This window comes from Callospermophilus lateralis, chromosome 5 (assembly GCF_048772815.1).
Source record: "Callospermophilus lateralis isolate mCalLat2 chromosome 5, mCalLat2.hap1, whole genome shotgun sequence".
Classification (NCBI taxonomy): Eukaryota; Metazoa; Chordata; class Mammalia; order Rodentia; family Sciuridae; genus Callospermophilus; species Callospermophilus lateralis.
In genome coordinates, this window is record NC_135309.1 from 158,121,848 (window position 1) to 158,147,738 (window position 25,891).

Sequence of the window (25,891 nt, forward strand, 5' to 3'; positions counted from 1 at the left end):
CAGAAAAAATAATGTTCAGAAGAGTGACATTTGCTTAGGGACCTGTGGAATGCGAGTGTGATGTGGTTTCAGTCCTAAGTCTTTGTTATCCGCTGTGGAAAATACCTGACTTTGGAGCCAGATATTCAGAGGTGGTCTCTATCCCTCCACCCATTGCTCCCAAGTAGAGAGAGGGCCCTGAGCTTTCCTCTCCAACTATCTGCTGGAGCTCTACAGAGCATGGTGGCTCTTACCATCTTCTTTCCTCAGTGACGGGAGGGCACTTCTGTCTCTTCCTTGGTGTACGAGGGCTACCATTCCAGAAAGTGTTCTGAGGTGGATGCTGTAGTATGATCATAGCCTGTGTGCATGTGTAAGAGAAAAATTGAGAGAGAATAGGAATCTTGGGTTCGAATAGTTTCTCTCAACCAATGACAAGAAATCTAATGCTGTCTCCTTTTCTAAGACCCAATAGCCCCACTACCACCCCTCCTCATTTCAGCCCATCCCTAAAGACACAGGGATACCTGTGTCCCCTCTGCTTCCAACCTGTGATTGCTGGAAGGCAGAACCACTCTCCCTGTCCCAGTGCAGTGGAGAATATGCGGAGAATTTCAGCGTGCCTGGAAGTTTTAATAGCCTTTATTTTCAACTAGAAGCTGCAGCTGTTAATTGAGCACTTACACGGGATCAGGCTCCATTCTAAACAGTTTCCTTGGGTTTAAATGTCATACCACCGCCACTAGGTGGTTAGGCGTGATAATCACTTCCATTTTCCTGATGAGAAGTCTGAGGTCTAGAGTGGAAATCACTTCCTTCCCGAGGCTGTGTGGTGGCCGAGCTCTTCTTTGTACAATTATTCTGAGCCACCAGGGATTAATGCCTCCCCTAGTACAGGGGCAGCTGCTTGCTGCTAGAAGGCTCAGGGGAAATGGTGGAAGGTGGAGCCCCGTTGCTCAGGGAGGTGATGGGTTGTATTTGCCCCTCGTGACCCTTGCCAGTCCCTCAGCTGAGAGACGAGTCCTCTGTGTGGATTCCTCACCTCCCTTACAGGAGAGGTGTGTGGGTGCCTGTCCACAGCCGTTGAGAGAATGGGAAAACTTGGGACGCTGGTGGCCTCCATGGTTTCCCTTGGCAGTCACTCTGTTCCACCTGTGCACTGAGCTCACCTCCCTTTCCCTCAGATGAACTTCCTGTTGGAAACTTGGCCTCTCCCTGGTGTCTGACCAAAACAAAACAAAACAAAAAACCCACTCGCCTATGGCATCCCTGCTCCCCTGAGGACCTGGTATCTGGCTCTGCATGGAGGATGCTGGCTTTACTGTAATAAAAGACAGGGAGGTCTCCTCTCAAAAGCTTTGCGGTAAGGATGGCACATGCCAAGCAATGCTTCCAGAAGCTTCTCTGGCAGGATATCAGGGGTTAAACTGGAGAGACAGAAAGCATGTGGCGAGAAGCTATTGTGGTTGGCAGGAGACAGGCTTCACTTGGTGGGTGGCATTATGCCCATGGTGTGGGAGGGATTGTGATAGTTCTGGTGCCCAGGGTGGTGCCAGCCCTCGTCCTGGACGCCCTCCAGCAGTGTGAGCACAGATGCTACTGAGCATCAGACTCTGCTGTGCTTCGTCCGCCCCATCTCTGGCCATAACCGTGTTTCTTGGTCCCCTGGCAGCTGTGCCTGCCTGGCATGGCCGCACTTGGCATTCCGGTTGCAGTGGCAGGTCCAGTTCTGACATCTGACATCTTCCATCTTTACCCCTCCCCAAGGTAGTGTAGGGGACGTCATCTGCATTTGCTTCTCACTGGGAAGTTTTTCATAGTGCCATAGAAGTGATCTTGGGCAACCCATTGTACAACCCCGGCTCCTCTAGACCCTGCCCACACTCATCCACACCCGAGGGTCTGCTCCCTGTTGTAGATCAATTTTTTCTTTCCACTTCCACTTACACCGAGTCAATTTCTCCTTTCATTCTGTAATGCTGCTGCTGCTGCTGCTGCTGCTGCCCTGGTTGCTGCTTCATGATGATAAGGAGCCACCATCATCTCAGCCAGAGGCCAACATGGCCCCATGATGGAGGGCAGTGGGTTTTCCCCCAAAGCTGCAACACTGTGGACCTGCTATTCCTTGTATCCCTTGACAGTGTCCATTTCTCAGATTCCCTGTGTCTCATGGGGGAACACAAACCCTTGGGAGCATCAGGTCCTCAGGTGGACGAACAAGTTCATATTTCTAAACTGAATTCCTCAACAAGATGGGGTGCCATGATACTGAGACCGTGGGTGGAATTCACATTCCTACATATAAATCGTGCTGAGTGGGGGCCATGGATCAGAGTGGAGACTCCTGAGGAACAGTTGGGTATGCTTTTACTGAAGTTAAACTCAGTTTCAGAATCAAATGCCCTTGTCCTTTTCTAATGCATGCAGATGGAGAGAGCCAACCATGACTTTCCCAGTCCCCCACACTGGGGACTTACTCACCAGCTCTCCTGGCAGTCTCAGTGTGTCCGTTGACCTGGTGAATGCCTTTCTCCTCTGAGCTGGGCATGTCCTTAGCAGGAAGCTTTTCTCCATATTTTTATTGGTGCATTATAGTTATCCATAATGGGGGATTCAATGTTGCATATTTGTAGATGAACTTGATATAGCAATGTAGTTTGGCCAATATCATTCCCCAGGATTTCCCACCCTCTATCCTTCCCCTGGTCCCTTTCCTTACTTTTCTGGTCTCCCTTCAATTTTCATGAGATCCCCATCACAACCTTCTTTATTTCTTTTTTGCTCTCTAGCTTTCACATGTGAGAGAAAGCTCACAACTCTTGATTTTCTGGATTTGGTTTAACATGATATTCTCAATTTCTATATATTTTCCTAAATGCCATAATTTCATTCTTCTTTATGGGTGAATAACACCCCATTGTATATGCATACCACGTTTTCTTTAACTGTTCATCTGTTGAGAGACACCTAGGCTGGTTCCCTAGTTTGGTTGTTGCGGATGGTGTTGCTATAAACAGAGGTATGTGCGTGTCACCATTGTATGCTGACTTTAATACTTTTAGAGTCAACACTGAGGAGTGGCTTAGCTGTGTCATATGGTGGCTTCATTCCTGTCTTTTGAGGAAACTCCATACCGATTTCCATGGTGGTTTACCAACTGGCTATCTGCCAGCAGTGTAAAGGTGTGCCTTTGTCCACATCCTCTCATGCATTTATTATTATTTGTGTTCTTTGTTTAATAACTTTATTTTGTTTATTTATTTATTTTTTTATGTGCTGCTGAGGATTGAACCCAATACCTCATACATGCGAGGCAAGCATTCTAACCACTGAGCCGTAGCCCCAGCCCTGGTTGTGTTCTTGATGGAGTGAGATGAAATCTCAGTGTGGTTTTGATTTGTATATCTCTAATTTAATGATTTCTTTTTTTCTCTAGCTTTTTTGTTTTCTTTTCTCTAGCTTTTGTAAATGAGATGATTTGATTGAATTTCTCTATGATGTTGAATATTATTATTAATATTTTTTGAGACGGGTATTGCTGACTTTGACCTTGCAGTCTTCCCCACTCAGCCAAAGGATTCCAGGTGTACACAACTGCACCCAGCTAGATCAATCCTGATTTTGAAATTGTTGAATATTTTGTGGATATATCATGGTGTATATAACCATTTCCTGTTAAATATTTAAGATGGTTTCTTTTGCTAGTAAAGATGGTGCCTGTATTTTTTGTTTGTTTGTTTTTCTTTTGTGAAATGTCTGTTTAACACACTTGCCAGTTTATTAACTGGATTACTTGTTTTTTTGGTGTTTCATTTTTTGAATTCTTTATATATTCTGGATATTACTCTTGCATCAGGATAACTCTGAAGCCCAAATCTTCATGTGTTTGTGTCCTTTATTCTCATAACACTTATGATTTTTTTTAGAATCCACTAAAAATAAACCTGCTCTCCTCTTGTGTCTTGCAGGAACTACCTCTTCAGATTGCAGCTTGAGGACCTGTCTCTTATCCAGGTAGGTGCTATTTATTGTTCTCAGCTCTTATTTTCCATCCCAATTAACTCGGTTTTGAGGGCAGGGAGACAGAAGCAAGGGTGCCCGTCGAGGGGGGGCAGTGTCTCACTTCTCAGCTGGTCTGGCCACAGGACTCTGGGCTGCCCTGTGGATGTGAGTCACCACTTAGCTGATTCCCCACCAGCCTCTTCCTCTTCCTGTGACCTCCTGTTTCACGGGAGCCATCCTGACTTACTCTTCCTCAGGTGACAGCCAACTCAAGGACATTCCTGCAAAGTCTGGAGCGTCCCTGAGCTCTCCAAGAGCACCCATTGCTCGTGGGGTGGGATTCATGCGATTCAGCTGTCATGTTCTTAGCAAGCGTCTTAGTTTCCTCTTTCTGTTCCTAATTAGATAAATATGAATCTAGGGCTTAAAATCTGCACAGAGCAAAGAATAAACAAAATAGATCAAAATAAAATTTTTATTTCTGTTACTGCTGTTTGGAGACTGAGCCAGGATTCCTTGTGTCTCAGATTTTATTTTAACGGTGACAGGAATCGTGACAGCCCCCTCGCTCTCCCTGGTGTCTGGGGAAGGTGTGATGAGCAGGGTCTCTAGAGAACCAGATGGTTGTGACACAAATGTCTCTCTCGCAGGAATTCTCACATGCCCTATGGGCCATGTCAGGATCCCTGAGCTGGGCACAGTTTGCAAAATGTTCTTCAACCCATTTGGTATCATCCTCGTGTCCTAGGCTATGAGAAGTGACTGGGGAGGGATTTATCATATGGTTTTATTCTCTTGGTGATGCTGGAATTTGTGAACATGCAGGAAACTTTAGAGGTATGCTTTAATATCACATTTGTCTTTTTTATTTGTTGGGGTCTTGAAATCAGACAATCCACAACCAAAGCTGATATTGGTAAAAAACATGAGCTTTGGAGACCCTACACCTGGGTCTGTGATCTAGCTCCAGGCCGGTCAGCCATCAGCAAAATGGCCACAGACCACTACCAAGCCTCACCATCACGAGAAGATGGAGCAAGGCAGGAGAAGAGAGGAGAACAGTGACTTCTCCATGAACACTGGCTCAGTTTTTGAAAAGTGAGAATGATTAGTAATAGATCACTGGATTGTCAACACAGATAACCACAGTAGCAGATTAAAAATAAGAATCCATGGACATATTCAAACAAGGACAAGACACAACTTAGGGAATGAGGTGGAAGGGATTGCTTGCACTTACCATAAAATGCCAGTGAATGAACATGGGAGGAATGATTTAGTTCAGGAATTATGATTTGTCAATCTTCACACTAAAACACTTCTTATGCAAAAATGATCCATGACTGCTAAAATGTTGAATCTGAGTTTGATGACAAAAGGGCCCTTACACAGTCTCACAGAATCACCTGTGCACTAGTTATTAGTCACGAGTGAAACTTTCAACTCCACAGTGAAGACACCTGGCAGATACCTCACACCAGCTAGCGCAAAGTGATTTCACTAGTAACAGGAAAAAGTCTATTGATTTGTCGCCCTGAAAAAGACACAGGAAGATTCCAGCAAAATTTATAGTCAGTGTCGTCATGAGGAACCCTCCAACAAAGCCAGACAGAGGGACGCCCTACAAAAAGCTGGCCTCTGCCCTTCAAATATCAAAGTCATAAAGGATATGAAAACAGGACGAAGAGTTATTCCACCACCAAAGAAGACAAAGAAAGACAACAGTCATGCACGACTTGATCCAAATTGGTTCTTGGACCTGTATTTATTCCTTCTTACTCTAAGGGATATTATTGGGATGACTTATAGACTGTGACTGTAGATAAGATAGTAGATATGTGTTAATACCCATTCCCTGACTTTGGTAACTTTAATGGTATCTCAGAGAGTGCCCTTGCCCTTTGAGAAAGCCTACTGAAATATATAGGGGTAAAGGCTGTCATTTTGGTGACTTATTTTTAAGTGATTTTAGAATTTACTGCATAAATATGTACAGAAGATAAGCACATATGCAGACAGAAAAAAATTATAAAGCCAATGTGATGATATGTTAATGGGGGACAGAGGCGAAGGGTTCATGAGAATCCTTTGTGACATTTTTGCAGCTTTTCTTGATGCGATGTTACCATTAACATGTGAATATAACATTTCCGTGCCAAGGCAAGGAAACTCACTGCCCGTTGCCCATGCCCACTTCCCTTGCCCAGACTGCCTGCCTGTGGGGGGAGTCAGGTGTAGGGGTTATGGAGCTGAGGTCTCTTGCTGCAGCGTGGAGCCCTTCGGCAGTACCACGGGTGAGAGTCTCCTCTGGCCACACAGGGTCCAGCGAGGCAGTGAGCGCTGAGAGGTGGCGCTGGGAACGCAGCCCTCAGGACAGAGTCTTTGCAGCACCCTTAGTGCCCAGCAGTGCCGCTCGCCTTCTCACACCCCGAGTGTGTGTGCAGTTCTGTGGCCTGCTGTTTACTTAGCATGGCGAGGGATACAACTGGCGGTTCTTCATGACACTACTTTTTCCTTACACGTCTCCAGGAAAGAGGTCTTGTTGATGTCTATGAATATTTTATTTTAATTTAAATGACTACTTCCAAGGCTAACAAAGAAGAACAAGCACAGAGGCAAACAAAGTGCTGTTCTGCTCCTGTAAACAGTGCTGTCTGAGAGAAGCATGTGATCCACATGAGTAATTTAGGATGATCCCATCGTCACGTTGAAAACAGTGCAAAGAAACGGGGAGTTATTTTTAGTGATGCATTGTACTTATCTATCTAAAATATCACAATGCCAACATGGAGTCATCACAAGAAATTCAGGAGATATGGTCCATTCCGTTTTTTAAGTAACACGTTTTGGTGCCTCATCTGTGCTTTCGGCATGTTTGACTTGGGCTCACCAGACCTCAAGTGCTGAGTGGCACGGCGCCTGCCGGGCAGCGCAGTGGTGGACTGAGTGGCAGAGCACCGTGACTTGCATGCCTTCCTTTATTCTAGGCAAATGCCGTTTTCTGCAAAGGATCATCTGGATTCATTCTAGTATCTCAGGCTAATCGTTTTCTCCCTCCTTCTCTCTCCAAAGATAGGAAATTATTGCTTAAATGTGGGAGGATGAGCATAGTGGGCCAAGGACTCCTAACGTGGACAAGCAGAGGGAAGGAGGGAGGAGGGCAAGGCTTCCGCCCAGCTGAGCCTTCCCTGGGCACTGGATGGGGCTTTGTGGGACCTCGCCCCTCTGCCATACAGCACCGTCCACCTCTGGGAGGCTGCATCTCTGCCCACCCCTGGGGACCTTCCTAACGTGTCCACTAATGTCGAGTTACCCGTGGTTCCCAGGCCATCAGCTGCTCCCCAGCTTCAAGTGCTTTCTCTTGCCTCCTCTCTCTCTACACGCTTTAACCCTACTCTATTACTCTAGAAAAAGAGGGGTCCTTGACTCTCACTTCAGGTATCCCATCCTTGTAACCCCCCAAGGAAGAGTGGCTAGTGTCCTCTGGGGTGTTTCACTCCCTCGGGCCTTTACTACTTGTACTTATATCTTCCTCTGCTCTTCCTCCTCCTCCTCCAATTGAAGCCAGGGGTGCTGACCACTCATTCCCAGTACTTTTTTTTTTTTTTTTTTTGAGACAGGGTCTTGCTAAGTTGCTTAGGACCTCGCTGAGTTGCCCAGGCTGGCCTCAAACTTGTGACCCTCCTGCCATCTGAGATGACAAGTGTGCACCACCATGCCTGGCACCAGGTCTTTACTTCGGCCTAGCAATCACTGCCTCCTGTGCAGGCGCACTGTGTTTGAAGGCATGATGTATTTGTCTTTATAGCCTCAGTGTTGTGTTAGAGTCGATCATTAGGCTACTGGTAGCTCAGAATAAATGCCTGCAAACCTTTTAATGCCTTGATATTTAAGAGTATGTTTCACTCTTTCTCAATCATTTTTACCTTAACACTCTGGGGTCTGAGGTAAACTTCACGTTTTTGTTCCTAAATTCGAGAAGAGCAATGAGAATTAGTTGCTGAGAGGCATTTGAAAGCACACAGGTGCGCACACTTGACTCAGAGAAGGCTCCAGCACAAGCAGGCAGTTCCGGGCTCTGACGTGCTCTTCCTTGAGAACCAGTCCCCTGTCTTCAACGCTCTTCTGCAACGTCAGATTTTTCCCTCAAATGACTGGCCTTTATGTTGGTTTGACATCATTTGTCAGGAGCAGATGTTGAAAACTTTTCCATTTTTCCTTTTGTTTAGTGACCTTCACAGACCTGTGGCGCCCCAGTGAGCCCTGCTCTGTCAGTGTCCCAAGATTTCATGCACCCCTTGAAGTTGAGCAGCCCCCATACTTCCCAACTGTGGGAGGCACAGGGGTACCCCTGAGTTCATCCCCTTTCCCTGAAGGCAGGGTGGGCCCCCCTTTGCTGTCCCTGGAACCTGGTCACCAGGTTACTCACCTTTGTGGAACCACGCTGAGTTCACGAGGTTTTTAATAGGCTGAGAGGCCTCCCTGCAAGGTCAGATGGCATGGTGACCCTGACGCAGGGAGCTGGAAGAGTCAGCCGGTCTCCAAATCAGTGGTCTCTTTCTCTGCCCAACAGACTCTGGTCTCCCTAGATAATAGAGACTTCCACAGTGACGTCTTTAAAGAAGTAAAAAGATCTGACAGGGCTGGGATGCAGGGACTCTCATACCATAGCAACATGATCTCTTTGAGGCCAACTTCTTGGCCTCACTGCAAGAACGTTCACATTCCACGAAGTAAAAAGGCTGCACTTGGTATATTTGTTATGAAGTTCAAGCAGGTGTCATCTTTAATATTAGAAGGAGAAAACTCAAGAGTTGCTTTTAATTTGAGGAAATAAAACCAGTTTTTCATCAATGGCTGAAGAATCAAATATCATTGTGCTATCATTTGTTGTGCGTCTTTCCCCTGGAGGCTGGGGTACATTCCTGGCCACAGGGCGTGGACGCAGGACGAGCCTCTGCCGTCTGTGGAAGACCATTCTTGGCCTCAGTCTTGGTTCCCCATTAGGCATCTCTCCTACCTCATGTGGTGACAGATTTGAGTCTTCAGTGTGGCTTCTGTTCTTGCTTTGATGATGGTAGTTACTTTACAAGAACAAATCTCTTTGAAATGTAAAAATGCAGGTGGCCACAAGACCCAGGTGGCCACAAGACTAACCAGCCACACTTGCCCATCTGGGATTCTTCCATGGCTGGAGGTGGAAGCTCTGGAACGGAATCCAAGGAGCACACAGGGCCTCTGCTCTATCAACCTCACTATCTTCCTAATGTTCTTTTGGGAAATGGCTCAAAATCCATTTTGTTTTTTTAAATAGGGTTTTGTTATTAAGAGAAAAGAATTCACAACCTGTTTCTCACAACTGCTGGAACAAGCAGAAAAATTGAAATCGGTTCCAATTGGCCACCTGCCTCTATGATTTCTAAATTGAAAACTGTTGAGTCTCTCTACTTGGTAGAGAACTCTCTCCAAAGTTGAGGTAGATGTTAATTTCTCTTCCTGTTTATCTGAGTTCATGGAATTGAGTGTTAACTTGTGTCAATATCTAACCAGTTGTTCTCCTCTGGGGTCAATTTCATCTCCTGGGTACATGTGACAATGCCTATGGACATTCCCTGGAGTCACAGCTGGAGGTGGAAGCTGCTATTAGCTTGTCATGGTGGAAACCAGAGATGGTTATAAATATCCTGCAGTGCACAGCACACTCAACAAAGAATTACCTGGCTTTGAATGGCTCCAGTGCCAGTATTGAGAAAACCTTGAGTTAGATGATTCCTGTCTTGGTCATCACATATTCTGAAGAAGCCATTATTCTAATCTGTAACATTAAGATTTCTTGATTGAATCTATAATATCTTTGATATGCTAGGAATTTATCTCTTTTGATTTCCTCATATATATAAAACCCAAGACATGTATGAATCCTTAGTGGCCATTTCTAAAGAACCTGCTGGGACTCTTGAGTTTAAATTACTTCTTTTTATTAATATGAGATTAAATTTAAAAATAAATTGAGTCCATTTATAATAACCTGTCTCATGGGTCATAACACTCTGATATAACTACCCTCTGTTGGAAAGCTTCTGTATAATTTAAAGAATGATATACTAATTAATAATTTAGAAAAACTATTTCAATGAGATATTTGCATTGATTAATTTTTAAAATTATGCTTTATATTTACTGGGTCATAAGAGACTTGTCTCCCCTGTAGCTCTCAAAAATCATGATTGCAAACTTATTTTTTTCCTTTCTTTATATGTTCTTAAAATCTTAGCATTGTAGAAGCAAAAGAATCTTAAAGACTGACATTATTAAGACTTTTCAAGGTTCAGCACACTAGGGCATGTGGACCATAGTTAAAATTTTATTGGAACCCAGTCATGGTCATTTATTTGCATATTTCAGTATATGATCATGGCTAATAAAGTTTTATTCAAACACACATCCATTCCTTTACTTAATTGTCTATGACTGTTACCCTGCAAAACTGAACAGTCCTGACAGAGACCATCTAATCTATAAAGCCCAAGTTATTGACTATCTGTATTTCAGAGAAAAAGTGTCTTACTTCTTCTGGTAACTAGTACAGAGCACGTTCTGAACATATTTTTTTTGGAGTAAGCACAATATTATGCAGTGTGATTGTTGTCTGTTTCACTTTGTCAGACAGTGTGTACTTGATGAGTCTATTTCCACTCCTTGAACAGCAATTGCATGGTGTCTGGAGACCTTGACCAGTGGGTTGGAACCTTAGATAGCATAGTCCTTCCCCCAGATTCCAGTCAGACTCTTGTATCTTGCTCCTTGGTGAAAATTTCCTGTTTCATCTACGAAGATTTTCAAACACATTTATCATTCTTTTTTCATAACTTCCTGGGGGATTTATAGTGGCTAATGTTTAATTTTTAAAAGAAAAGTCTTTACTGACTTGAAACTCAGATGAGGACTGAGAACTTACCGGTGTGGAGAGTATTAGTGAACTTGGTGCACTGCCGTTAACAGAATACCCTGTTTTCCCAGGGACCGAAAACTCACAGGCCTAAGATTTACTTCTCATGTCCATGACTGTCCAGTGCAGTTTGTGGGACTCCATTTTATGCTACTCTTCAGAATCAAAATATGTTGTATTTTGTGGTGACCCCATCTTCAGCCCACACCTCCAAAGGCAGCATGGGGGAAAAAGTGAGGGGTCATACAGAGGAGATCTCTATGCACTGGACCAATGATGACCCATCCCTCTGCCCAGATTCCATGGGGTGTAACTCTGTCCCATGGCCTCATCCAGCTTCAAGGCCATCTGGGAAATATCACTTGCCTGTGTACCTGCAAGGAGCAGAAAACTCGGGCTCTCAGACATTGGCAGGTACCGATTTCCCCTGGGTGTAGTGTAGTTAAACAGGACTGCCCCTAGGAATGTACTCAATATTCCCTGTTCTCCCGCTCTCTGCCTCCCCACCATTCTAACTTTTTTTTTACTGTACACAAACATGTATTCATGCTTCTAACATTTCTATGAACAATAATTAGCCACACCCTGAACAAACCACTTAACCTCTCTGGACCTTAATTTTTCCCACAGTACATTTTAGAGAGGAGATTCAGGAAGAAGTACAGACTGGATTATCCCTAAAGTCCTTGACTGCATTAAAGTATTAATGTGTATCCTCCTTCTACTTATTTCTTCTGTCATTGCTTTTGATGCCTAGACTCCTGTTTCTTTAAGGAAAACTCTCCCTACTAATTTGAAATTTGGTATTCTGCTTATTCAATGTAACTTTGGTGACCAAATCTGTCACAAAAGAATGATGCCAACAGCAATATAATCATTGACAACATTGATTATAAGCACTTTGCAAGCACCATCTCACTAAGTGATCTAGCAGCACTAAGGCCTAGGTATTCTTTTCAATCATTTATAGGTGAGTTGAGGCTCAGAGTTTTGGAGATTTAATTGGGACCTCTCTGCTGGTCTGTGCTTGGGGTCGTTGTAGACCTGGGTGTAGACGCCTTCAGAGGACAGTAGTTGCTTCATCGTGAACTAAATGCCACTGGATCGCGCTCATTCATACCACTTGACATCAGCTGTCATTCACTACTGGTATGCAGGGACTCTAGCTACTAATTTGTATTGTCATTTACATATGGTTCTGAGGTCAGGTTCTCTGGAAACGTAGCCTGGGATCCGTGAAGGGTAGGTCCTGGGGTGGAAAGTGCAGGATATTGTGGGCAAAGAAATAGGCAAGGGTTGTCTCCGGGAATGTGCCCTGAGCTGTGGAGCATGAATAGACAGCATGAGGCTGTTAGGCAAGGTGGGTGATCTATACCCCATCTACATCCTTGTCCTTCAGTCCTACTGTGCCCCACAGAGTTTGGCGGGAGTCATGCACCTCTTGGTGAACTGATTCTCAACAGCCAAGAGTATCTCTCCAGAGCAGGGCCAGCTGTGAGCAGTTCCAGCCCATGCTGAGAGCAGCCAGGTGCAAGGCACCCTGTTCTGTCAGCGGAGTTGGGTAGAGCATCAGCAGGACCCGCTATGTTGGGAATTTCTCAGTGTTTTTAGGAATCTCATTTGGGCTTGTCTTAATATTTTAGACACAGACTGATCAGACATTGGTCTCTGCTACTGAAGAAATGAAGTGTTTTTATGTCTTTTAAAAAATGTAGTATATGCTTTATTACTGAATGCATTCAGTTGTGTTGTACCTTACTTTTTAATAATCGCTCTTCTCTGTTTCTGAATTTCTGCCTTACTTGCAGCCTCAAAAACTAAATTGAAGATGCATGAATATTTTTCTAAGCTGTGTGTATCTTTTAGTTTCATGAAATGAGGTCAGAAAATTTCTGTAAGCCAATAGCAAACACTAGCTGACAATCACCAGAAGCTAGATAAATGGAGGGGCTCATTTCATTTATCTAAAATGCATTTCTATTTCCATTTCAAAAATGGCCCCAGAGCCTGATGTAACTGCTGGAGAAGGGGCTGCGCAGAACTCTCTGCCAGGCTTTCATCTCCTCACCTCTGTGCCCCGCCCTGAATCTGGCACCAGCAGATGAGCTGACTACCAGGCAAAACTTTATTTCAAATTTAAGCAACGGGCTTCTTATTTGGGTAACAGATTATACATTCTGGGGGCTGAAGTCTCCTAATTACCTAAGGGTAAAGTATAAATGTAAAGAAAGAAAAAAGAAAATATATAAATAAAAAAAAATATGAGTCACACTGGTCTACAATTCTCTTGAGTGAATGGACTGAGACTCTTGGTTTGGTGACTCTACAACGTGTGAGTCATTTCTCATTTTTTATTTATTCATAACACCAATAGCATTGGAGAGAGGAGCCATGGATACAGCTGCAGTGAGGTCTGCCTTATTAGCATGTGTCTGTCAAGCACTGCTGCCTTGTCCTCCCGCTGAAACTCACAGTGCTGGGGATGGGGGTTGACCCCAGATTGCCCCCCCAACAAGTTACATCTCCAGCTTAAAAAAAAAAATGTACACACACACACACATACATATAAACAAATGTATTTTAAAATATACATATATGTGTATGTGTGTGTATACATACATTAAAATATACATGTATGTGTATATGTGTGTGTGTGTATACACACACACAGAGAGATACACACACAAACACACTGCAGGGCTCATTAAGTTGCTGGGGCTTGCTTCAAGCCTGTAACCCTCCTTCCTCATCCTTCTGAGCAACAAGTATTACAGGTTTATACCTCTGTTCCTGTCTTCTTGTGGCTAAATTTTAAGAGTTCATATTTTATTTCTTCATTAAATCACAACATTTCTCCTGTTCATACCAAACCTCACTGACCTGAGAGCTATTCAGTCTTATAAATAGTGCCATATGATCCTGTCAGTGAGTTTATAAGTGTGGGGAGATATTCAGTCTTTATTTAGGTGTGTTCTAGATCACACAGGGGTATGTTGCCCATGCAGAAGTTTTCCATTACAAGTCATCTATTTTATAAGAAAGTGGTTTTGACAATGTGTGGACTTGATATTCATATTTGCCATCCAAAGACCTCATGTCAATCATCATTTGAATAAATGAGCATTGGGTTCAAAGGTAATTTTAAAATATAGACTTTAGTTTCTGATTCAAGAGAATGGAGAGAACCCACATACTTCATTCATCAAAACCAGGCATGCAAATCACAATAAAGTTACATTTAGGAAAAAAAATCATTGTGAACACACAAAAAGATACCGTGTATATATGACAAATTTGAAGTCTTTTGAAGAATGGAAAGCAACCTTTCTTTGGAAGTTTGGAAAGACACAAGAACAGAGAAAGCCTACCCTGTAAAATACAGTGATGATAGGTAACAAAAAGAACTAATCACCTCAGGTGAAGCAGTAGGAGTCCATGGAAAATGAAAGGACATGAAGAAACGTTGAATGAGATTCCAAAAAGTATGGTAGGCACTCGGTAAAAGATGGATGACTTTACATTTATAAGTGTCTCTACTCTAACCTGATACATCATTTTGAGGGAAGAAGACATTTTTTTTTTCCCAAAGAAAGAACCACACAAAAACAAATAAAATAGGAGGGAAGATAAGACTACTTTGAGTTTCATTCAGGGGGGTCCTTAGAAAGAGGAACCAGCAAATAGGTCGGCAGTCACAGTGAGGTTTAGTTGTAAGTTGAAGTCCCCATAGGCTTTAAACACATGACCAATTGTGGCAATATGTTTTTAAAATGTTGATAACACGGGAGGCATGTGGCTTGCTTTTCAAACTAAAACGGGGTGGAATGAATTTTCTACATCCTTACCCGTAAGGGTGAGATCTGACTAAAATCTCTGACAGATTATGAGCAAGAAATCCAGGTGAATCAGAAGCCCAAGAGCCCCTCCTGAGGTCCAGGGCAACATTCCAAGTTCCAGGGGATATCTAAAACAATGGAGAGTGCGGAAATCTATATGAACTACTTCTTCCTCGCTATACATATGTACAGTGAAATTTGATTTAAAAATTAGGTATAATAAGAGATTAACAAAAGCTAAAAATAAAATAACAGTTAAATGCAGTTAGCTCAAACATTGGGAAGCAAAACCACAGACAAGGGGGACTACTTATATCTAAATCTTACCAGGTGACACCTCCTCCTCATTCAGCAGTCCACTGAGATAATCAATCTCTGCCTTCAGGACTCCCATACCTACCGCTAGTCTGCTCAACAGAGGGAAAGGCTACTCCCTGATACAAGAGTCTTAGGTCAAAGTGGCTTCATATGCGGTCTCTGGAATTATTTTTATCCACAACTGCCAGTGTACAGTTAAGTATTCTAGGCACAAAAAGAGGCAGGACTCCATGACAGACAAATTAGATTTAAATAGGCAATAGAACTAAACCCACAGATGATCCAATTAGCAAAGTTAGCAGAAAATGACTTTGAATAACTGTGATTAATATATCCAAGAAAGTAGAGGAAAATATGGACAGAACTAATAAAGGACTGGAGAAATTCACCAGAAAATTACCCTTCAAAAGGGGTGGAAAAGCCCAAAAGGAATTGATGCACCCACAAAACAAAGAAAGAAGAAATATTTAGTGTATTTTAAAAGCTTTCATAGATTATTTTAAAATAAATGATTCTTTTAAAATAAATTGACAATACCCATGGAAAATTAGAAAATAAAGTTGAAAAAATCTCCTATGAATTTAAATAAAGGATAAGAGATGGAAAGTGAAGAAAAATATGTGAATAGTGTATGACCATGCTCTAGACCCAGGAGATAGAGATGCCAAAAAAGAGAAAGAGGGCAGGATGCTCGGGCAGGTGCCTGTGGACCCTCTACTGCAGCTCCCGGAGCCTCCTGCATGGACTTGGAAACAATGGAGACCGACAGTTGAGTCCAATTAGTAGTAACCACACGAATAGGAAAAGAAGACAAGAGATGATCATTAACTCTAAGCAGAAAACGTTGTTCTGAAAAAACAAATGTAGTCATATCTTATTTTGTGGTCCATCTGGGATAGCATTTGCATTTTTTAAAGTGTGTAATCACTGCATATCCAAGCAAAATTAGTTTAGGTCAGTATTCACACCATCGTGAAAGGGAAGGTGTGTCTGTGCTGATGAGGTGAAGGGATATGTGGAACACAAGCCAGTAAATAATGCTTCTAACTGCAAAAATCAAGACACAAAAGTAGAACCGCATTGCATGTAGATTTGGAAATTACTAAGGAAAGAAAGCAACAAGAGATTGAAAGTTCTTTCTTTGAACGAATATATTCTTTTTAAGTCCTGTAGATTATGAATCAAGTGCAGGGTTAACTTTAATTGGGATAACAACGCAAAGATGAGAGTAAATTCATGAAGCATAAAAGGCTGACCAGAGGAGAGAGGAGACAGAGACCAGCAAAGAATGAATTCATAGAAAATGGAGATATGGTATCTCATATGCAATTCGTCAAAACTTATGGCAAAGGAAAAAAGTGGTATATATACACACAATGGAATTTCACTCAGCCCTAAAGAAGAAGGAAATCATGGCATTTGCTGGAAAATGGATGAAACTAGAAACCATCACGGTAAGTGAAATAAGCCAGACTCAGAATGTTGAGGGTCAAATGGCTCTTATCATATGTGGAAGAGAGAGGTGGGGAGGGAAGGAGGGAGGAGATAGGAAGGAGGGAGGAGGGAGGAGAGAGGAGATTAAAAAGGGAATCTTAAAAAAATGTAAGGAAGCCCAACAGAGCAGAGGAGAGGGAGAGGGAGGAGGAAGGCAGAACATGGGTAACACTGGGGAAGGAAGTCTATCTGCCATGCTCTTATCACAGTGAATCCTGTTCATATATATTTTAATGTAGAAATGAAAATAACAATAATAGAAGGGAGATCAACTGGAAGATGGCAAGTGGATCGGGGGTGGAACAAAGGTCCTAGGGAATGAGATTGAGCTATTTACGCTGTGTGGATGTACAAATATGACACAATGCCTTCCACTACATGGAATTATAATGCACCCATAACAAGTTTTAAAATGAGGAAGAAAATTAGAGGGTTGAATAAAGAAAGATAGGTTTATCAGGAAATAAGAAAGAGGTATTTTTACACAAACCACAAGGTTCCCAACTGAAAATGGTTAATTTTATGAAGACTATTTTTCTTTTTTTTAATCAGTAAAAGACTTAGGAATGCAATTAGAAGTTCTACCTGGAAAACAAAGCTGAACATACCAGGGAAATCAGACATATCCGAAAATTGTGCTCCACATAGGAAATACACAGGGAGCATTTTGATCAGCTGTTAGAGTATAAGCAGCCAGAACCACAAATTGATGGGGAGTACAAAGACTCCGTATTTATTTGTGTGCAGTCTCTTAGGTGTTAGTACGGTCCATGAAACAATCAATTTTCCTTGATGTTTATTTTATTTTTTCTAAACAAGTGATTTGTCTCTTATAAATGGGATATTCTGCTTGAGAAATGCTCATCTTTGTCTTCTGTGTCTCTTTGAGAATTATGCTACAAGTGAGATTTTTAAACTTTCTTTTTCAAAATGTGTTATATAGGATTTGTTACCCATCATTGTTACTAAAGATTGCTTTTATTAAATACCAGTTCTACATTTTCCTACCTGAAACCATAAATATGTGCTATGAAGTGATTTATGATTAAAAACAGATAACATCCTTGATAACTCAGTCCCCTACATGTTTCAAATTTTCTTTTAACTTTTTTCTTTTAAGTTTTCTTAAACTTTCTTTTAAGATCTCCAATTTTTAAGAGTTGACATGTATGATGAAGAACTGTGAAGTTCAGAGAATTCCTTCAATTTGACCTCAAGTTCTTTTTTTATGTTTAATTCAAATTTACTGTTTGAAATAAATATGAGTGGATTAGATTGTCCCTTTTATATTTTACTGTAATTCCCCGCAAATTGTCTGCCATAGGTTCACATTGTTTTATATGTATGTGCATATAAATACATAATTCAAACAGACTCACGGAGGACAAATGCAGCTTTAGACCTTTTTATACTGCATTAGCATTTGTGAAAGGATCTCTTCTTCTCCTTTATATCCCATGGGCCAGGGAAGTGCTGGGCAGGTGGACATGGGCCTTCTCCCCATGTGGACACCGTTCCCTGCTGTGCTGGCCTGTGGACCCCAGATTCTGCCTCAGTTTCTGAAGGCCTAGCTTTGTCTAGATGGATGGGGACCAGTGTCTCGGCAGCTCTAATGCCTCTGCTCTGAGACCACTCCCTGAGAATCACAGGCAGCTGCACCGGGTAACTTTTGTGAATGATCGGGGTTCATGAGCTGAGGAACGTGAGAACAGGAAGGACCCGGAAAAAGCACACCCATTCCACCGCTGTCTGCTGCTGGCCCCACTGTGAGGCGAAGCAGCCATTGGAGTTGGAGAAAACAGAGGCAGGGGGGCTGAACCTGGCGTGAGCTGTGGGCCTCTCACTGCGGGCCTCTCCCTGCCCTGCTTGCCTCTGGAGCTTCAGGCCTGCTCTCTGGGCTCCGGCACCATGACACTGATCTGGTGGGGTGGAGACAAAGACCTCCAGGAAACACCCTCCTCCTCATCCCTGGAACCCAAGAAAGTGGCCTTGGGTGACACAGATGTGATTATGTTAGGCATCTTGGGGTAGGCAGGGGACCCTGGATTATCTGGATGGCTTCTGAGTTCAATCCCAAGGGTCCTTGTAAGAGAGGGGCAGAGGGAGATCACATTGGTCAGTAGGAAAAGCCGCACGAAGCCAGAGTAGAGATCTCTAAACCTGACAGTGAGGCCCAAGTGCTCGGCCACAGCTAAGGAAGTCTGGCTGCCACTAGAAGCCAAGAAAGCAAGGGACAGATCTCCCTCGAGCATCCCCAGGGAATGTGACTCTGTTGGAACCTGAAGTTTGTCCCAGAGGTGCTGACTTCTGACTTCTGCCCTCTAAAACTCTGAGAAACTAAAGTTATCTTGTGCTAATTCACTAAATTTGTGGCACTTTGTTACAGCAGCCACAGTAAACTAATACACAGGCCTTTCACTTCTCCTGTCTTTCAGGTGGGCACTGACCCAGCAGGCTTACCCATAGTATAGCACTCTCTTGCTCTACGGTTCTGCAAATGACCCAAGGGCACAGGATTTGTGGCCTTAATAATGATACAGTGTCCCCTGAGAGAAATAGACCCATCTCTTTTCTTCGAAGTCATGAGCTCCGGATGATAACAGCTGCAGGCTGTGTGTAACCCTTTTGTCACCCTGGAGACCCTATTGAGAATGAGGTCCAGCAGAGGCCATTGTGTGTAGGATTTGGCACCACAACATTCTTGTGACATACTGTGAATTCTGTGGACTTGTCTGTGCTTGAATGTTGTTCTCTCAACTTATGCCTCTCAGTTAACATATTTTAAAACTTTAATTTTTGACTTATGCTAATTGGAATTAAGTTTTTAATCACTTGCCATAAAGTGGGTCCTAAGGGCTTAGATAATATGATTTTACTTCTGTCTGCTGCTCACATTAAAACTTCACCAGACAGATTTTTGGGGCACTGTACACATAATTTGAGTCTCCTGATATTTATTAATGAACCACCTAAAATTTGTCATCTTTTGAGAGAAGAATCTCTCTGTAGTGCTTTGGGTCTAATGCATATATAAAGTGTAATTTCCCTTTGTTGAAAGTAAAGATTACCATTGAATGGAATCCTTTATCTCAATCAGCTTTTAAATACAGTTTTCAAAAAATTTATTGGGAAGCTATATTTAAATCAATCTGTTCTGAGCATTTGAAAGAATACAAGTTAAGTCAGTACTATCCATTAGGCAATGTATTAGTTGCCTAATGCTGCTATAACAAATCACCACATGTTTAGTGGCTTAAAACCATGGAAACCTTCTCCTTCACAGTTTTGGATGCTAAAAGTCTGAAATAGAGGTGTTGGCAGGTCCACACTCCTTTGGAAGGCTCTAGGGATCTCTTATTGCCTTTCCCAGCTTCTGGTGTTCCTTGGTTGGTGACTCCCATCTCTCCTTCCATCCTCATTTGGCTTCTTTGTGAGTCCAGATTCCTCAAGTCTGAGTTCAATCCCTAAGGGTCCTTGTAAGAGAGAGGCAGAGGGAGATCACATAAGTCAGTAGGAATAAGCCGTGTATTACAGAGATACTCACCATTGAATTTAGGATCCACCAGACGAATGATGAGGATGTCATCTAGAGACATTCCAATCAGCACATTTGTAAGGACCCTTTCTGTAAATAAGTTTACATTTCAAGGTTTCAATAGATGTATCTCAACCATCTCGGCATACTTAGTGTTATTGGGGGCTTTTAGAAGCAGATCTTCCTGGGTTTATGCATCTTTGTTTGGAAGAGGTCTGTGTTAGGTGGGGTTTTTTTTTTAATCATTGTAACCAAAATATTCCTCAAGAATAGCTTAGAGGAGAATAAGTTTATTTTGGAGTTAAAGTTTGAGAGGTTGAGTTCATGGTTGGCTGAGTCCATTTCTCTGGGCCCAAATTGAGGCAGAACAACATGGCAGAAGAGTGTGGTGGGAAAGAGCTGCTCATCTCAGAGTGGGAGGGAAGGGGTCACAGGGAAGATGCACCATTTCAGGGCAAGGTCCCTGTTGGCGACTCCCTCCAGCCATACCTCGCCTACCTACATTTATCACCCAGCCCACACATTTAAACTAGGATAAGCTGAGTAATTAGACTATCGCCCTCACAATCTGATCATTTACCTCTGAAGAGTCCTATATTAACACAGGAGCTTTTGGGGGACCCGTCACATCGAAACCATAACAAGATCCTACCTACTTATGTTGAGATGAGAATTCTTTGAGTTATGGCTATCAATTCTTTTTAAAAAACCAGCCTCCTTTTCCCCTAGCTCGGGGATTCTGACCCTCACCACTGTAGACATTTAGACCAGACAATTCCATGTTGGGGGCTCTCCTTGCAGGTAGGACGCAGGACCGAGGAGGCAGCATCCCTGACCTCTGCTCACTTGATGCCATCAGCAACGGCCCCCCTCGATCATGACACCAAACATGTCTCCAAACATTGTCAAATGATCCCTGAAGGAAAAGTAGCCCAAGGTGCAGAAGCACAGGGCCCTTCACCATAGCTGGCCTAACTTTGGTAATATATTTTCTAGACGAAAGGTGGAGATCAGAGAGGTAGGGGACTGGAGGGCACAGGGGCATGCAGAAACTCTGCCTGTCCCATACATGAAATGTGGAGCATGCGCAGGGCTGTCACCCCTGGGCCCCTACCTAGGCTTACCTGTGGACTGATGACATCCATGAGCTCATTGTCCCGGGGTTGATTTCAGAGAGATCTGAAACATGGCTCCCTCAGGGTGAGGGGACCCTGCGGCACTGACCCTGCTTCACGACGGGGTGCAGGGTGGGGCATCGGCCATGCCTGTGGAAGGGAGAAGCGACAGGTGGGATGCCGTTTTCTTTGTGTTCACACTTCCATGGTTGCTTGCATATTGCAAGAATGTCTCAAGGTGGAGGCACGGGGCACTTCTGGGTGTCCTGGCTCTCAAGAACTCTAGCCATGTGAGGTGACAAATGCCTGTAATCCCAGTGGCTCAGGAGGCCGAGACAAGAGGATGATTAGTTTAAAGCCAGCCTCAGCCAAATGAGGTGGTAAGCAACTCAGTGACACTGTCTCTAAATGAAATTCAAAAAAGGGCTGGGGATGTGGCTCAGTGGTTAAGTGGCCTGAGTTCATCTTGGGTACCCCCCCACCCCTGTGCCACCAAACCCCCCCCCCCAAAAAAAAAACAACAAAAAAACCCCACCACCAACAACAAAAGAGCTCTCCTTTTGTGGTCCTGCTGCCTTTGGGAATCCACACTCCAGCTTCAGGGGAAGGAAGCAACATGGAGTGTGGCCGTCATCAGTACAGCCTGCTCGTCACTGCGAGTTATTCCTCTGAATATTCTTTGACTTTTTATGGTTTCAGGTGAGAGTGCAGAGTAAGATGTTATATATTTTGGCCTTCTTCCCAAAACCTGTTTAAATGGCAGGTGTTTGCAAATTATGGAAGTCTGCCTAAGGCCATGCTTAAAGGGTGCTTATCTTAGACATGCAAGCCCAGCCCTGCCCAAGTTGATTGCGTCACTGGTGCACCTCTTCCTCCTCATGGACCCTACCCTCTGCACTGGCCAGCCTTCAGCCCTAGACAGGAAGCTGATGAGATGTTAGGTCAGCTCTGAGAGGGCTCCCAGACTAGAGGACCAGCACTCAGCAGTCCTCCCCTCTGCTGGCCCCTGGGTGTTTGTCTGATCTGCTGCTGAATGCAAACCTCCCTGCTTGCTATTTCCCCTGCTCACACCAGCACCTTTCTTCTGTACTCTGCTTCCTTCTGTGCACCAGCTCCTTGTAGGTGTTATTTTAATTGGTTCCCTTGATGCCTGGCTGTTTCTTCCTCCCCTCCCCTGCCCCTGTTCATCTGCTTCTCTCCACCTCACAGTATTGAACCAGATGGAGGGGTGATCTCCAAGGGACCTTGTAGCTCTGTAATGTTGAGATCTGCATGTCCAGTTGCCATGGATGCCTCTTCCTCTGAACCATTGAGCTCACTATCAGTGCTTAATTAATATTGAGGGCTCAGCAAATTTGACTCATTGTGTGCTGTTCATGGACAGTTGAAGGTGGGATGGGCTTATCAAGCCTGTCCAGATGACCAGCTGGATGGATCCCGCACTCCCTGAAACTCCACATGAGAAGTATTGACCCCACCTGATGGCTTCCATCCTGCAGCGAGTACAGGCGAAGTCTGCGAGAGTCATCACTAAAGTACTATGATAATGGTGTTTGGAAATCATACCATAATGGGGTTCTGTTTCTTTGAATATTACCATCCTTTACTGAAGATGTTACATGTATATTTTTAAAGCTGCAAAAATGTCAGCTATTATCACTTACATCTTGAAAAAGAACTTTAATCTGTAGATTTTTTTTTCCTATGCTATATTTTTTATTTCATCCTATTTTAACTTTTGTTTATGTTTTCCAAAATACGAGTATAACAGTATTTGTGCAGAATTTGTAAGTAACATAATTATATAGGTTGGAAACGACATGCTAATTTTTTAATTGTAGGGGCACAGAATGAAAAAATTCTGAAGAATCTTAACCTAATCTTATATCAATTAATTCTGAAAAACTCCCCACTGTCATGGCTTTGTTTCTTTTTTCTTTTTTTTTTTTTTAATTTTTACTGTTGGTTGTTCACAACATTACATAGTTCTTGATATATTTCACACTTTGATTCAAGTGGGTTATGAACTCCCATTTTTACTCCATATACAGATTGCAGAATCACATCGGTTACACATCCACTGATTTACATATTGCTATACTAGTGTCTGTTGTATTCTGCTGTCTTTCCTATCCTCTGCTATCCCCCCTCCCCTTCCCTCTTCTCTCCAATTTCTGCTTAAAATTCTGTTAGAGAACGGACTTCACAGTTAATATTCTTAAAAATTGAATCTATCCACGCAGCACTAGAAAATTGACCTATGTAAATTTTTTTGTGATTTATATGTTTTTATTTGGGAAAAAATTGTTCAAATACTTAACAGATAAAACCAGGTTGGGCTGTGGTTCTTTTATGCTATATGTCTGTGTTAGTTCCCTCGGCCTGTAGTGATAAAGAACAAGAAACTTGGTGGCTGGTGCACAGTCATTGTCTCACAGCCCTGGAGGCCAGAAACCTGAAGTCGGGTCTTGCCAAGAGCCTGCTGTCCCTGGGGGTTATAGGAGCCAACCCTTCCTTACCCTCCCAGCTCCAGGTGGCTACCTCCCTTGGCATCCTTGCTGCTTCTTGACTCATCACCCATCACTCTAGTCACATGGCTGTCTCATCCCTGGGTCCTCCCGTTACCTTTCTTCTGTGTTTATCTGGCTTGATGTCCAGATTTCCCCATTTCATAAGAATTCTGCTCATGTTCTCTTAGGCCCACCATAACTACCTCATTTAACTTAATGACGTCTATAAAACTTATTGCCAAATGAGGTCACGCTTGGGGGTGCTGAGGGACAGGACTTCAATATTTTCTTGTTGGGGTGGCACAGTTCAACCCATAGCACCATCAAGATGATTTTTAATAAACTCGTGGCATTTTGATCACCTAAGCTCATAACAATATGTTCTTCCATTCTACGTGTGTGTGTGTGTGTGTGTGTGTGTCTTAGATCATTTAGGCTCCTATGCTAAATGACAGAAATTTACTTCTCAGTGTTATGGGCTAGGAAGTCCAAAATGAAGGCGGATTTATTGTCTGGCAAGGATCTATTTCCTGGGTCACAGATGATGCTTTCTCTCTGTGTGTTCAAGGGTAAGAGGGCTGAGGGAGCTGTCTGAAGCTTCTTTGTATAAGGATGCTAATGCTGTTCATGAGGGCTGCATCTTTATGACCCAGTTTCCTCCCGGAGACCAGTCTCCTGATGCTGTCATGTTGGAGGCTAAGATTTCAGCATGTGAACTTAGGGGGACACAGTCACATAGACCTTACCCATGTGTGTGCTTGCCGGTATCATTATCCCTTTTGTGGAATATTTGAGTCCATGCTATGAAAATTAGAAAAAAGTAGAACACCATTTAGTTGACTGTCACTTTCCATTGTTTAGTTGCTACTGGATGTTTCTAAGGTAACCAACTCATCACAGTACCTTCTGTCTTTTCCCCTCCTCTTTTGTTTTTGTGTAAAGGAACTTGAGTGATGTGGTTCTCTTCTCTGAGCCTCACCTGCACTGTGACTCCTTTTCCACCATGCACATCTGTGGCCTTCTTCCTGGAGCTCCTGCTGAATGCCACTCATTCCGTCACAGCCCCCTGTGGATGGTTCTGCCACATCATTCTTTCTTTAAATCCCACGGTTTGGGGTATAATATCTGAGACATGAGGAATACTGTCTCTCCCTCTACTGACGACTTTTCTCTGCCTACTGTTATTGGAGCCATACAAATCCAAAAATCACACAATATTATAGAAGGCATTGTTTTCATTAACTAATTTTGAAATTTAAAAATCATAAAGCATTACTGCTGGATCCCATTTCTTTCTCAGTGATGTATATTTATGTTTGGTTCAACATTTCAAAAAAATGTAAATCCCCTTTTATAATTAGAGAATAAGAACTATAGCCAAACTAAGCTTGAACATAGAGGGGAAATATATAATTTAAAAAGCACCTAAGCATTATAAAATCTAACCAAGGTTATAATAATTCTTTGCCCCTTGGTAATGGAGCATAATAGGGAATCTCACGTAGGTATGATGTTGAAGAGTTAAAAAATGTATAGTTGTGAATCACAAGTAACCACAATGCAAACGGGTCAGAAAAGATCTGTCATTTGTTTACCTTGGCATATCAAGATCTTACATTATTACTTTTAATTAGTCTTACAGGAATAAATGAAGATATGGTTTTAAAATTAGATGCTTTTTAAAGGAGACCAGAATTAAAAGAGCTCTTACCATCCTGAAGTATCAATGAAACAAGTTTACATAACCCTAAACTCATTGCTTATGGACAAGGTCATAGGTATGATTTATACCAAAAGATCCATGAATCATGGAGAGTATGCTTCAAATAAATTGGAAAAGAACAGAAACAAATGACTCAATTTTAACAAAACTGTCTAATATGCATGGCATGTAAAATGAATCAATTGCTAGTGAAAATATCTGATGTCTTACTGTAGTATTGTTAACTTGCTCTAAATGTCAGTTAATTTTTTTAAAGAATTAATTAGGTCATAAGTCAAGTTTTGGACCCCCTATTGTAATTTTTTTTCATAGTCTTACAAATGGAAGTGAAAAGACATTACTTGTTAAGAGATTTATTGTTAAGAGATTCATTTGTGGAAAGAGCAATTTCTCAAATAGAATACTGAGATCTTCCTCCTTTCATAGAAAA

General features: G+C 42.7%; 1 protein-coding gene across 3 annotated transcripts in view; it reads left to right on the forward strand.

The window, feature by feature from the left end:
• Sema5a (semaphorin 5A) overlaps positions 1-25,891 on the forward strand; it is a 452,724-nt gene that overhangs the window by 219,554 nt on the left and 207,279 nt on the right. For all 3 annotated transcript variants that reach the window (XM_076857478.2, XM_076857480.2, XM_076857479.2), the window contains one exon: positions 3,948-3,993. In XM_076857478.2, the coding sequence (XP_076713593.1) occupies positions 3,948-3,993 (46 nt within the window). The remainder of the gene's footprint in view (positions 1-3,947; positions 3,994-25,891) is intronic.